The 13,860-nt window shown below is 49.5% G+C and overlaps 1 protein-coding gene across 12 annotated transcripts in view; it reads right to left on the minus strand.

Annotated features, from left to right (window-relative positions):
* HECTD4 (HECT domain E3 ubiquitin protein ligase 4) overlaps nucleotides 1–13,860 on the minus strand; it is a 234,325-nt gene that overhangs the window by 23,102 nt on the left and 197,363 nt on the right. For all 12 annotated transcript variants that reach the window (XM_055237553.2, XM_063614390.1, XM_063614388.1 and 9 more), the window contains exons 56-61: nucleotides 11,565–11,746; nucleotides 10,152–10,357; nucleotides 9,744–9,874; nucleotides 9,241–9,446; nucleotides 7,461–7,640; nucleotides 889–2,195 (exon numbers count right to left, since the gene is read on the minus strand). In XM_055237553.2, coding sequence (XP_055093528.1) covers nucleotides 889–2,195; nucleotides 7,461–7,640; nucleotides 9,241–9,446; nucleotides 9,744–9,874; nucleotides 10,152–10,357; nucleotides 11,565–11,746 — 2,212 coding nt within the window. The remainder of the gene's footprint in view (nucleotides 1–888; nucleotides 2,196–7,460; nucleotides 7,641–9,240; nucleotides 9,447–9,743; nucleotides 9,875–10,151; nucleotides 10,358–11,564; nucleotides 11,747–13,860) is intronic.

The raw sequence follows: 13,860 nt of genomic DNA on the forward strand, positions 1-13,860 counted from the left end.
GAGTAGCTTGACCATTCAGTGTGAGTAAACTCCTCCCTCCCACCTTTTCCTGGAAACCCTCTATTCGTCTGGAGAGATGTGAGAGCTGCCCGACTCCACTGAGGTGGACCTCCTGGGAAACTTTCTCCCACAGGCCAACAACAGTGACTTTTAGCAAATAACTCAACCTGAAATCTCTGTCACTAAACCCCGGCCAGGTCTGTGGCTTTACTCTGATTCCCAGGGAGGAAAAATTCATGCCTAACTCTGAGGAAGTCTCCACGAAGGAGGATGATGGATTCAAAGAAGTGATTCCAGGAAAGAAACCAGCTGCTTGATCCTTCAGCCCTCCTTGCAGAGCCTGCTGGGAGAGTAATGCATGCCAGTTCCTGACCTGTACTGTTATGCAAAAGCACAGAAAGGCTCTGACGCAGGATTTCTAAACAACGAGGCCTAAGAAATACATGGGATCCTGAAGTGGAACTATGACTCACTAGCATGCAGGTCATGTGAAACTCAGAATCACCTGGGACAAAATGGCAGGAGTCTATTCTCCCACTGCTCAGTAACCATCCCTCCTGCCAATGGCAACACCAAAAAGAACAAAAAGAACCCAAGGCCACTCAAGAAGATGCGACGGGGCTGAGTCAGAACGCACTGATGGCGCCCACCCACTGCAGAAGGCCAGGCCCTGAGCCCTCTGGCTCCCCTTTACTTCGTGACATGGCACTTAGTGTCACTCAGAGACGTCACCCCAAGCAGACTCACTGCTCATTCCAAGGGCTGCCCCAGGGAGCCCCCAACTGCTCCACCATTACCTACTAGGGAATAACTTTGGAAGATTTAAAGAGGCTTGGGGGATTGAAATGGGTCATGATTTAGTGGCTGCAGAGGCTTCAGAGCTGTTACCTCCACGACTGCGAAGCCTTTGATGGGGCGGGCGGCGAGGGGCTGGTTGTCCAGGGAAGGAACTGTGTACATGGAGCCCATGTCCGACACCGAGGCCGTCTCTGCATTGTCCAGGGGCTCCCCCAGGCTGCCAAGGCTGCCCAGGCTGCCGGTGCTGCACAGGGAAATGTCCAGGCTCTCCTGGCTGGACACCGCGTGGGGCTCCAACAGGCCCGGAGGGATGGGCAGCTCGAGGCCGGCAGGCAGCGGATCCACAGAGAGGTCGCTGACGGTTTGGGAGATACCCTGGGAGCTGCAGATGGAGGCCTGGCTGGTGGAGGCGGAGGCGCTGATGCTCATGGCGGGGGTCAGGCTGCTGGACGTGCTGACCTCCATGCTGTCTGTGCCGGGGAAGGCCAGCGTCTTCTCCGGCTCAACTTTCCCGTCTCCGCCCTCGGCCTTGTCTTTTGGTTTCTTGGTGTCTTCTTCCTGCAGCGGGATGTAGATCTCGTCTTTGAAGACCCCGCCGTGGGCGTTGCAGGCCTTGCGGATGGCGCCTCTGACTACGCCCTCGTCCAGGTGGGTGGGGATCCCGGAGATCACCAGCAAGCGGCTGTGGGCTGTGGGGCCCACCAGGGCCTGGCAGGCATCGGCGATGGCGTCACTCGTCACACCCAGCCCCTGTGGGTCCTTCCTGGTGAGGTGGCGGAGGATGATGAGCAGGGTGAGTGCGCGGTGGAACCACAGCATGTCCTCGGGCTTGCTGCCTCCGATGCTGAGCACGGTGGGGTCCGAGTCCACGGTGCGGGAGGACTGGCGCTTGCCCGACGAGGAGGCCTTTTCCCGCTTCATCTTGACTTTTTTCCTCTTGGAGAGGAGGCTGGGACTCTGTGGGGTCTGTCCTGGGGAGGACGAGGAGGAGGAGGACGAGTCACTGAGATTTGGGGCGGTCGCTGAGGTCACCCCGCTGGCTGTGACACTCATGTTAGTAGGCAGGGTCACTTCGGCCACCGCCAGGCACCCTTCCATGAGTGCATGAAAATACGTAGAGAACCTGCCCTGGTCGCCGGCCGCCGCCCCCCCGGAGCCCGCGCAGGCGCCACCTGAGACCCAGTTCTGCGTCTCCTCGTCGTACAGCTTGTGGAGCTCCGACTGCAAGGCCATCAGCATGGCCAGGCAGGGGTTCAGCTGGAGGGCGATTGAGGAGGACAAGCCAGCGGGGTGCCGCCTCTGCTCCAGGGTGTGCACCGTGCGCAGGAGCTCTGCCAGGAGATGGAAAACAAGCTCCTTCACGCAGGCTGCCATGTCCGTGGTCCACAAGAAGTTTCCTGAGGCAAATGAAAATAGTAACAGTAATTACCATGCAGCACTGGCTATGTTCCAGGAGCAGTTCTGAGCCTGGAATCAACCCTCATAACAACCCTGTGAACAGTGACTGTGCAATTCAGTCCCTTCTTACAGATGGAGAAACAGAGGCTGGGAGGTGGAGGCCTGGCTGGAGGGCACCCAGCTACCAGACACGAAAGCTGGGATTCAGAGCTGACAGGTCGGCTCCAGAGGTGACAGCTTTGACCCTTGTGCCCAATGGCAGGGTGCCAGCAAAAACACCATCATATTTTGTCTCAAAAGGTTATGCAGCATGTTGGTGAGAAGTCCCTAGAATAATGTTTCCCGAAGTACTGGATGCTTAGTATGGGGCACACAAGCCAATCTTACCAAATGGCACTGAAACACACACTGAAACCTTGTTCCTTTTAAACTCCTCTTTTAGTCCTGATTTTTGCCAACAAGAATGCCTTACTTTGAGGGTGGCATTATTTATTTTATTTTTCTTTTTTGAGACAGGGTCTTGCTCTGTCACCCAGGCTGGAGTGCAGTGGCACAATCATAGCTCACTGTTGCTCCTAGGCTCAAGTGATACCTCAGCCTCCTGAGTAGCTGGGATTACAGGAGTGTAAGACCATGCCCAGCTAATTTTTGTATTATTATTTTTCTTTTGCAGAGACAGTTTTCATGGTTTTGCCATGTTGCCCAGGCTGGTCTTGAACTCCCGGGCTTAAGCAATCCTCCCACCTCAGCCTCCCAAAGTACTGGGTTTACAGGTGTGTGCCATTATGCCTGGCCATGAAGCTGGCATATTCTTTTTTTTTAAATTTAAATTATTTTTTTAATAATTTTTTTTGAGAGTGAGTTTCACTCTGTCACCGAGGCTGGAGTGCAGTGGCGTGATCTCAGCTCACTGCAACCTCTGACTCCCGGGTTCAAGCAATTCTCTGCCTCAGCCTCCCGCATAGCTGGGATTACAGGCTCCTACCACCACGCCCAGTTAATTTTTGTATTTTTAGTAGAGACGGGGTTTCACCATCTTGGCTAGGCCTGTCTTGAACTCCTGACCTACCTCGTGATCTACCCGCCTCAGCCTCCCAAAGTACTGGGATTACAGGCATGAGCCACTGTGCCCGGCTTGCTTTAATAATTTTTTAAGCTGCTTTTTTTGTTTGTTTGTTTATTGAGACAGAGCCTGTCTCTATCACCCAGGCTGGAGTGCAGTGGCATGATCTCAGCTCACTGCAACCTCCGCCTCCCAGGTTCAAGCAATTCTCAGGCTTCAGCGTCCAGAGTAACTTGAATTACAGGCATGTGCCACCACACCCAGCTAATTTATATATTTTTAGCAGAGATGGGGTTTCGTCATGTTGGCCAGGCTGGTCTTGAACTTCTGGCCTCAAGTGGTCCGCATGCCTCAGCCTCCCAAAGTGCTGGGATTACAGGTGTGAGCCACTGCACCTGGCCAAGGCTGGCATTTTTTTTGTTTTGTTTTTTTGAGACGGAGTTTCGCTCTTGTTGCCCAGGCTGGAGGGCAATGGCGCGATCTTGGCTCACCGCAACCTCCGCCTCCCAGGTTCAAGCAATTCTCCTGCCTCAGCTTCCCGAGTAGCTGGGATTACAGGCATGCACCACCACACCCGGCTAATTTTGTATTTTTAGTAGAGACAGGGTTCCTCCATGTTGGTCAGGTTGGTCTCGAACTCCTGACCTCAGGTGATCTGCCCACCTCAGCCTCTCAAAGTGCTGGGATTATAGGTGTGAGCGACTGCGCCTGGCCGGCTGGCATATCCTTAAGAGAAAGTGGGCCAGAGTCCTAGAGCCTTTGACAGGGAACAGTATTCAGCTAGATTTTTGTGATGGCAACTATTTTCTTTGAATGTATGTATGTATGTATGAATGGATGGATAGATGGACTGATTGATTGATTGAGACAGGTCTCATTGTGTTGTCCTGGCTGGTCTTGAACTCCTGGGCTCAAGCCATCCTTTTGCCTCAGCCTCCCAAAGTGCTGGGATTACAGGTGTGAGACACCAGGCTTGGCCTGTATTTATTTTTATGGGTACCTTTTAATTATGCCAGTAGATACTAATTTTGTATTTAGAGAAGTGATGTAAAGGTTTCCTTTCTTTTTTTTTTTTTTGAGACGGAGTCCCACTTTGTCGCCCAGGCTGGAGTGCCGTGGCGCCATCTCGGCTCACTGTAAGCTCTGCCTCCTGGATTCACACCATTCTCTTGCCTCAGCCTCCCAAGTAGCTGGGACCACAGGCACCCGCCATCACACCCGGCTAATTTTTTGTGTTTTTAGTAGAGACAGGGTTTCACTGTGTTAGCCAGGATGGTCTTGATCTCCTGACCTCGTGATCCACCCACCTCGACCTCCCGAAGTGCTGGGATTACAGGCGTGAGCCATCGTGCCCAGCCAAGGTTTCCTTAAAACTAAATTTAAGTTTTAAAAAAGGAGTTGATTGCAATAAAAACTGTTAAATAATGCTGGCTGGGCTTAGTGGTTCATGCCTGCAATCCCAGTACCATGAGAGGCCAAAGCAGGTGGGACACCTGAGGTCAGGAGACTGAGATCAGCCTGGCTAACATGGTGAAATCCCGTTTCTACCAAAAATACAAAAAAATTATCTGGGCATGGTGGCAGGCGCCTGTATTCCCAACTACTCAGGAGGCTGAGGCAGGAGAATCACTTGAACCCAGGAGGCGGAGGTTGCAGTGAGCTGAAATTGCACCACTGTGCTCCAGCCTGGGTGACAGAGTGAGACTCCATTTCAAAAAAAATAAGTAAGTAAATAAATGCTGACAGGCACAATTTGTGGACATGGAAACAATCATATAATGGTGACATGATAACGACTGAAGTTTGGGAAACACTGTCTAGAACCACAAGATGGACCACACGTTTGTGCCAAGGTCTCCTTCATACCAGACGCATATCTTACATTCACATAGTCATGTACCCTGGATCTGAGTGGAAAGACAGAAAACTCACGTACGTGAGACACGATTAGGGATCATGAACATCTAAAGCCTGCGTCCCACTGAGCCAGCTGAGTCCTTACCCTGCAAAAGAGTGAACTGCAGTTTGCTACATCCAGATGGCTCTTGTACAGGATAAAAGATTACTGGCCAGGGGAATCCCAAGGGCCTGCTGAAGCTGACTAAGTCCAGCACCTACCAACAAGAGGATCAAGCTTCCTGCTCTCTCAGGACTGACACTGCTTGCGAATTCTGGTTGGAAACAAGTTTGTGACTGTCCTGGAACATGGGCTCTCATAGAACCTCCACAGAGGACAGGTGTCCATGCTCCCCTCTCCGCTGGGGCACAGGGTTAGGCCCTCAGATGCCAGAACTATTCATGTCACCTCCGTTGTCCTTGCTCTACCATTTAGCATTCATGTAAGACGACCTTGGAGAGAATTCTTCACCAAAATTGCACATGACGGCCTACGAGCTGAAACTCATTCTCAGACAGTGTTCTCTGCTTATGTCCCCCCTATCCACTCCCTGGGTGTTTTTTATTTTTTGCAGAGAAAGGGTCTGGCTATGTTGCTTGATATCCTGAACTCAAACGATCCTCTTGCCTCAGCCTCTCAAAGTGCTGGATTACAGGTGTGAACCACTGCGCTCGGCCCTCCTAGGGTGTATGAAAGAATTTGACTTGGTTGCCAACATTTAAAAATTGAGAAATTCACATCAACATTTGGATTCCTGGATTTTCTTGCAGTAAGAAATTACGGTTCCAGGCCGGGCACAGCGGCTCATGTCTGTAATCCCAGCACTTTGGGAGGCCGAGGTGGGTGGATCACGAGGTCAGGAGATCGAGACCATCCTGGCTAACATGGTGAAACCCCGTCTCTACTAAAAATACAAAAAATTAGCCGGGCATGGTGGCGGGCGCCTGTGGTCCTAGCTACTCTGGAGGCTGAGGCAGGAGAATGGTGTGAACCTGGGAGGCAGAGCTTGCAGTGAGCTAAGATGGCGCCACTGCACTCCAGCCTGGGCGACAGAGCAAGACTCCGTCTCAAAAAAAAAAGAAAAAAAAAAAAAGAAAGAAATTACGGTTCTGGCAGAAACAGGGCCATGTTCTCCTGTAGCATTGGGTGACAGGACACGTGTCCTCTGTGCCTCCAGCTCACCAAAGACCCCTGCCAACTTCCTCTTTATTTCCCTTATTTAGCTGATCTGTTTGAACCCTGAAGGCACTGAAGGCATCCGAGTGTGCAATGTTTTCTGTTTTTTTGAGACGGAGTTTCGCTCTTGTTAACCAGGCTGGAGTGCAATGGTGCAATCTTGGCTCACTGCAACCTCCGCCTCCCGGGTTCAAGCAATCCTCCTGCCTCAGCCTCCTGAGTAGCTGGGACTACAGGCATGCACCACCATGCCCGGCCAATTTTTTGTATTTAGTAGAGACAGGGTTTCATCATGTTGGTCAGGCTAGTCTCATACTCCCGACCTCCGGTGATCCACCCGCCTTGGCCTCCCAAAGTGCTGGGATTACAGGCGTGAGCCACTGCGTCTGGCCCGAGTGTGCAATGTTTTCTTCCCTGCAACATTATGGAAAAATTCAAAAATATAGAAAGCCTGAAGAAATTATACAGTAAATACCTGTGTACTTACCAGCTAGATTCCACTATAAACATGTTGTTGTATTTGCTCTACTACATATCTATCTACCCCTCTATTCATCCACAAACCCATCTTAGTTTTTGATTATTTCAAAGTAAGTTGTAGACATCAGTATGCTTCATCCCTAGACACTTAAGAAGGCATATCATTAATTAAAGTTTAATATTTATTTAGAATTTGTTTAGGTAAATTTGCATATGGTAAAATGCACAACTTTTATGTTTCTCATTCCATGAGTTTTGCAACCTTTTCGACCCTTTGAGGAACTATGCAGTTATAACCTTTCATTTTGCAACACTGTTCATTTCCACACCACCCTTCATCCCTAAAGTTACAATAATGGCGTATACTTCTGTTTTAAAGTAAAGTGGATAAAATTAATCTTATTTTCCTGGTTAGTTTTCAATCCTCAAAATAATGAAAATACCCGGCAAATCATGGATTTGGGAGTCTAGGTTGTACCTTAAGATCTATTCCCCAAGACCACTTCAAACGACAGCAATCTGAAGGAGGCTGCAGCTGCCTGGGCTACCTGTGGCCACTCCCTACACCACCTGGCAAGCTCCTTCCTCAGGCACCATGCCAGCTCCACCCCCACCCTAGATTCCGATCCCCAGGGAAGGCAGCCTCACCTAGCAGCTCCACCACCTGCAGGAGGACGGATGTCGGAATGGTGTCAGGCTCATCTTCGGACTTCCCTTCACTGTCCTCTGATTTCCAGGACAGCAGCTGCTCTGCGAAGGCCATAGCCAGTGGGAACTCCAGGGGCAGGGAATGTAACACCAGGACTGCTCCAGGAGGTGGAGACACCCCTGCAAGACGCACCCAGGAAGAAAGCAGGTGATTGGCAGCACCTGACCCAAATAAGCCTCACAAAAGGTCCTGCCGGGTGTGCATGTAGAAACAGGGCTGGAGAGCCCGCCCACTCATCTGCTCCAGGAGGAGGACACATAACTCCCGACACTCCGGACAGTGGGCTGCAGGGACACGAGGAGATGGAGGCCATCCCTCCAGGGAGTCCACTTACTGGGGTGGATTTGGCAAATGGGACAAAGGGCAGAGATGAGAACAGAGGACACACACTTGTCATTCAGTTAGATACCAACCAGAATGGGGAAAGTAAGTAACACTTTAAAAGATGCCTCACTGGGATATTCCCAGCTTGGTAAAGAAATAATCAGTCCTTTGGTATGGCTGCAATCCCACTAAGACCATTATGCTTATTACAGTGGACCAGCAAGGGGTCCCCAAGACTTAAGACTACTGGCACCTTGGGTTTTGATTATCTTATCACCTTTTGTCACTGCCGTGGCCTACGTGTGACCAAAGCTGTCTACAGTGAGAGGAAGAAGGTCCAAGGCTTGATCCCCCTCACATCCTGCACTGCCCCTGAAGCCCCTCTATAAACACCAGTCAGACAGAAGCCAGGGCATCAGAGGGCTTTGGACAAGTCAGAAGCGAACCACATTGGCTTGTATACTCTGGGGTGAGTGTTTACATGGTGATAATTGTGGAATGACAGAGATCCTCTGTTTTAAACGTAAAGTTTAAAAAACAGCTAGTATAGGAAAAATACTATGAAAAACAGACTCTAATAAAAAAGACCATAAAGTTGTTTAGCAATGACCAAATCACTGAAGAAATGTCCTTTCATTTCATTCCCTAAGATGCATTGTCTCAAGGACTGGGGCTGTGGAGAAGCCCAGGCCTGTTATTTTGGCTAAAAGTTCACATATGTTTTCTGTCTCTGGCAAACATGCAGTCTTTTCCTGTCAAGCATGCCGAGGAGGAGCAGTGGAGGCCTGTGACGAGGATTTCCTTTCTTTTCTGTGCATACTCAGACACAGAGCCAGCGGGCCCTGGTGCATACAGACGACAGGCAGTGACAGCTTCAGGGCATGTGGAAGCAGAGCCCTCATCTAACTCTAAAACGATGGAGGCTTCAAAAAATGCCCAGGAGATGAGAGCAATCGAGTTTCCAGTTAGTTGAGGAGCAGACGCTCACAGTGGCCAGTGCCCTGGGAAGCCATGTTGAGAATTTGGTTAATGAGAATTGAAGGAATGGCAACTGGGATTATCATAGCCTGAGCCAGCCAGCTGTAAGGATGCGATTGCTCTGGTTATATCATTCTAAACAGACACATCTCAGCACATACTTGTGAAAAGAAAGGAAATCTCCACTGTAGTCTGGACAGCATCTGCCAGGCCTTCCCTAGGTAGGAAAGATAAGTCTTTTAATTTACTGCCTCTAAAAGAAGCAGCAGTTTCTTCTAGAAGAAGTCCCAAGAAGTCCTATTCTTTATCAATAGGAATTGGAACATGCAAGGTACAAAATTCGTTATAGCTTCAAAAAGAAGGCAAGCGGAGAATGACTCCAGCTGTTCTCATCACGACAAGCTGCTGGAGACTCACCCAGTTTGATGTGGACCCTGTCTGTGGAGAGGACCACAGAGGGGTACTGGTCAGCGGTGGGGGGAGGTGCAAGCCCAGTGTTGGCCGGGGATGCGTCCCGCGGGTAACAGGCAGCCTCGATGAGGTTCAGCTGGCCATTTCGCTTCACTTTGTGGCCGAGGCCGTATACGAGCACCCGTGCCCACGGTGCCTTGTACAGAGAGGAGCTGAGAAGGAGGGATGGGTGGGTGTTAATACAGGGCCTAGCCACGCACATGGGGACAGGCAGCATTGCCTTCTCACCAGGGGACGTTAGATGAGAACTGGGCCCAAGTCATTTCCACCACACGTTAGAAGATCATTCTTTATAGACTAATTCCCCAAACATAGAAATATGGAGAGAACTGTAAGTCATTTGCATTAAAGAATCAAAGTGATTTGAATTTTTTTCCTTGGCCAGTTTCACCAGAATTCATTTAGCTTTCCCCTCCCCATCACCATCTTCTTGAGAACAGGCAACTTACTCTTTGCGGAATCCAGACTGACTTTCTTTACAAGACACGACAACAAAAGCTGCCCCGGGGAAATTCACGTCCATGTTGACTTTGGATTCGGAAATTGGGAACTCTTCAGAGGGGAACTGCTCTGGTGCTGTCTGCAAACAGACATTGAATAAGGAAAGCCACACGCTAAACACAGGGACAGCATTTCATCTTCTCATCTCACATGGCCCAGGAAATCAGTCAAACGACTAAATAGCCCTCTGGAAGGAAGCAAGCTACAGATGAGATAAAGCAGAAGAGCTTCTAGGAAAAGGAAATCCAGAGGAATAGGGACTTGGAAGGGAAAGGAGAGTCATTTTCAGCAAGCCAGTGAGACTCCCAGTTAAAAACGGTAACCACACTGCAGGAACATGAGCTTTAGACTTCTACCTGCAGGAAAGAGCAGATCTGTTTCGTCAGCTCTAAAAGGCTTTCCTCGCCCTGGTGCAGGGTCCGGGTGATGGCCACGTTGAGCCACTCTCTCACTGTCTGGGAGTTGCCCTGGTAAAAGAGGTCCGTGGCGGAGCAGTTCTGGGAATGGATGCAATGCTGTAAAGACTGCGCCAGGAGGATTGAGCTGGAGCTGATGGTGCCGTCTGGGGACGGAAAGGAAACAGAAATTGACAAGAATCAAAGCAGCCAGTAGCTATGAGAGTCTAAGTAACAGACAATGAATAACCCATCCAGAAACCCCAGATGGAAGGGTTATCCTGGATATGATGTCCTGGATAACAGATGCCGGCAATCAGATCCTCTGCACCAGGATGGTGGAGGGGGACCCAGGAGATCAATGGGCTTCATACTTTTGCTTTCTTTTCAGCTGTGAAACTGTTTCCTAAAATAAAATCCACACAGAGGCCCAGGTCTATGAAATATATCAAACGGGGCTGCTTGGATCCAGGGGTTCCCAGAACCTGACCTGTCTGACTACCCTGGCCTGCCCCCCCAGGGTACCTCAGGGAACAGCCTGTAGAGAAACTTGTTAGATCATCATGGGAAAGCTTCTGCCACCACACTTGATGCTTTCCAGGTATGTTTCAGGGCATCTAAGTTCTTGGGGGTGGGCTGTGGACCCCAGATGCTCATATGGGCCAGTAGAGATGTAGTGCACACATGCCCTGGCTGGGTGGGACCCCACAGTTGTGAGCTGGAGGGCAGCTACCTAGGATGCTGACTGAGCCTAGAATGCTATCTGCAAGTGAGCTTTGAGGGGTGCCCCCTGCCTGCCTCACGTATTGTTCCCATCTTAGTTGCTGGGAGATCAAGGGGGCAGGCTGGAGGCTGAGATGCCAGGGGAAGACAGAAAGGGCCCCTGAGTCCTGGACGGTGCTGAGGGCAGACTCATCACCTGGCATTCACTGGGGAGCAGACACAGCCCTCATGCCAAGGGCACACAGGCTGGCCTTTGGAACAGCCTCACCAGAACTTACGATGAACCAAATAGGTCTGCTTTGGAGGACGCTGATGACAGGAACATTTCCTTTCCTTCTAGTGTCAAATAGAATGTCTGCAGCAACAATACAGTGACTCGGTTTCATAAATAATAATTTTCCTTGATCCACAATTATGTTGGGAAACTTGATGAATGCTTAACAGAGTAATGACTCAAGTGAGTAATCCATTACATTTTTCAAAGAGTGAGAAAGCCCTGCCAGGAGAATCCCAGTTCCTGCGTGCAATTTCTCATGTGAGCCTATGCGCACCATGAGGCGCTTCTCGCCCTCATGCGGGGAATGACTACACTATGCACAGCGCCCTCCTGGTGCTGAGTTCCAGAGTGACAGCAGCAAAGTCAAGTTTTACCTGGGAGGGGAGGTGCGAGGAGCTGATTGGACAGCAGCTGCAGGTGCTCCAGGGTAATGTCCCGGATGGCAGGGATGTGGAAGAGGCGGGTGAACAAGTGAGGCAACTTGGGGGCGAAGATATTGAGCAGGGCCATGCGGCAGTACAGCCTGGCCAGCGCAGCCTCGCAGCGCAGCAGCTCCCTGCAAGGGAAAAGGTGGGTGAGATGCTCAAAGCCCTGATGCTCCGGCCCCCATACCGGGACCAGGCCGCAGGTTCTGAAGGAAAAGATCCCGCCTCAGGCTTCTCTTCCAGCCCGATGTTCCAAACCCTAAAGGAGTCACTTAAGTTTTAAACAAAAGTCACATTAAGTTATATTGTTATGTTTGATTTTTCCCAGCTCAAAAAAGCACTGTAGGGAAAAAATAAAAATAAATGTCGACACAAAAATTTGTACATGTATGTTCACAGTAGCATTATTCATAATAGCCAAATAGTGATAAGAACTCAAGTGTCCATTAACTCAATGGTAAGTCTATACAATGGAGTATTATTCAGCCATCAAACAGATGAAAGACTGACACATGCTGAGGATGTGGAGAAATAGGAACACTTTTACACTGTTGGTGGGACTGTAAACTAGTTCAACCATTGTGGAAGTCAGTGTGGTGATTCCTCAGGGATCTTGAACTAGAAATACCATTTGACCCAGCCATCCCATTACTGGGTATATACCCAAAGGACTATAAATCATGCTGCTATAAGGACACATGCACACGTATGTTTATTGCGGCACTATTCACAATAGCAAAGACTTGGAACCAACCCAAATGTCCAACAACGATAGACTGGATTAAGAAAATGTGGAGGCCGGGCGCGGTGGCTCAAGCCTGTAATCCCAGCACTTTGGGAGGCCGAGGCAGGCGGATCACGAGGTCAGGAGGTCGAGACCATCCTGGCTAACACGGTGAAACCCCATCTCTACTAAAAATACAAAAAATTAGCCGGGCGTGTTGGCGGGCGCCTGTAGTCCCAGCTACTCAGGAGGCTGAGGCAGGAGAATGGCCTGAACCTGGGAGACCGAGCTTGCAGTGAGCCGAGATCGCGCCACTGCGCTCCAGCCTGGGTGACAGAGCGAGACTCCGTCTCAAAAAAAAAAAAAGAAAATGTGGCACATATACACCATGAAATACTATGCAGCCATAAAAAATGATGAGTTCATGTCCTTTGTAGGGACATGGATGAAACTGGAAACCATCATTCTCAGTAAACTATCGCAAAGACAAAAAACCAAACACCGCATGTTCTCACTCATAGGTGGGAATTGAACAATGAGAACTCATGGACACAGGAAGGGGAACATCACACTCCGGGGATGGTTGTGGGGTGGGGGGAGGGGGGAGGGACAGCATCAGGAGATATACCTAATGCTAAATGACGAGTTAATAGGTGCAGCACACCAACATGGCACATGGATACATATGTAACAAACCTGCACATTGTGCACATGTACCCTAAAACCTAAAGTATAATAATAAAAAAAAAAAAGACTGACACATGCCACAACAGGAATAAATCTTGAAACATCATGTTCTCAGTGAAAGACACCAGATACAAAGGGCCACATGTTGGATTCCATTTTTGTAAATTGTCCAGAGGAAAATGCATAGAAACAGAAAATAGATTGGTGGTTGTCAGGAGATGGTGGGAAAGGAGGATGGGAAGTAACTGCTATGGATATGGGGTTTCTTTTGGGGTGATGAAAATGTTCTAAAATTGATTGTGGTAATGGTTGGACAACTTTGTGAATATAATAAAAACCACTGACTTGTGTACTTTAAATGGGTGAATGGCATGGTATGTAAATTATATCTCAATAAAGCTATTATAAAAATACCATTGTGGGCATCTTTTTATGTGATGAATTTATAAAGTGATCAGCATTCAACTTGAATAATAGCTCATTAGTGCCTAAGCACGTCTTACGGGCCAGATGCAATGGCTTACACCTGTAATTCTAGCACTTTGGGAAGCCAAGGCAAGAGGATTACTTGAGGTCAGGAGTTTGAGACCAGCCTGGGGAACACAGTGAGACTCCCTCTCTACAAAAAATAGAAATCGCCCTGTAGTCTCAGCTACTTGGGAGGCTGAGGTGGGAGGACTACTGAGCCCAGTAGTTGGAGGCTGCAGTGGGCCATGACTGCCACTGCACTCCAGCCTGGGTGACAGAGCAAGACTCTGTTTCTAAAAAACAAAAACCTAGGCCCCAAACTCACTCTGAACCCACAGGGGTCATTTGATATTCCTACTGACCCTA

Source organism: Symphalangus syndactylus, chromosome 13, assembly GCF_028878055.3.
Source record: "Symphalangus syndactylus isolate Jambi chromosome 13, NHGRI_mSymSyn1-v2.1_pri, whole genome shotgun sequence".
In the NCBI taxonomy this organism is placed as follows: domain Eukaryota; kingdom Metazoa; phylum Chordata; class Mammalia; order Primates; family Hylobatidae; genus Symphalangus; species Symphalangus syndactylus.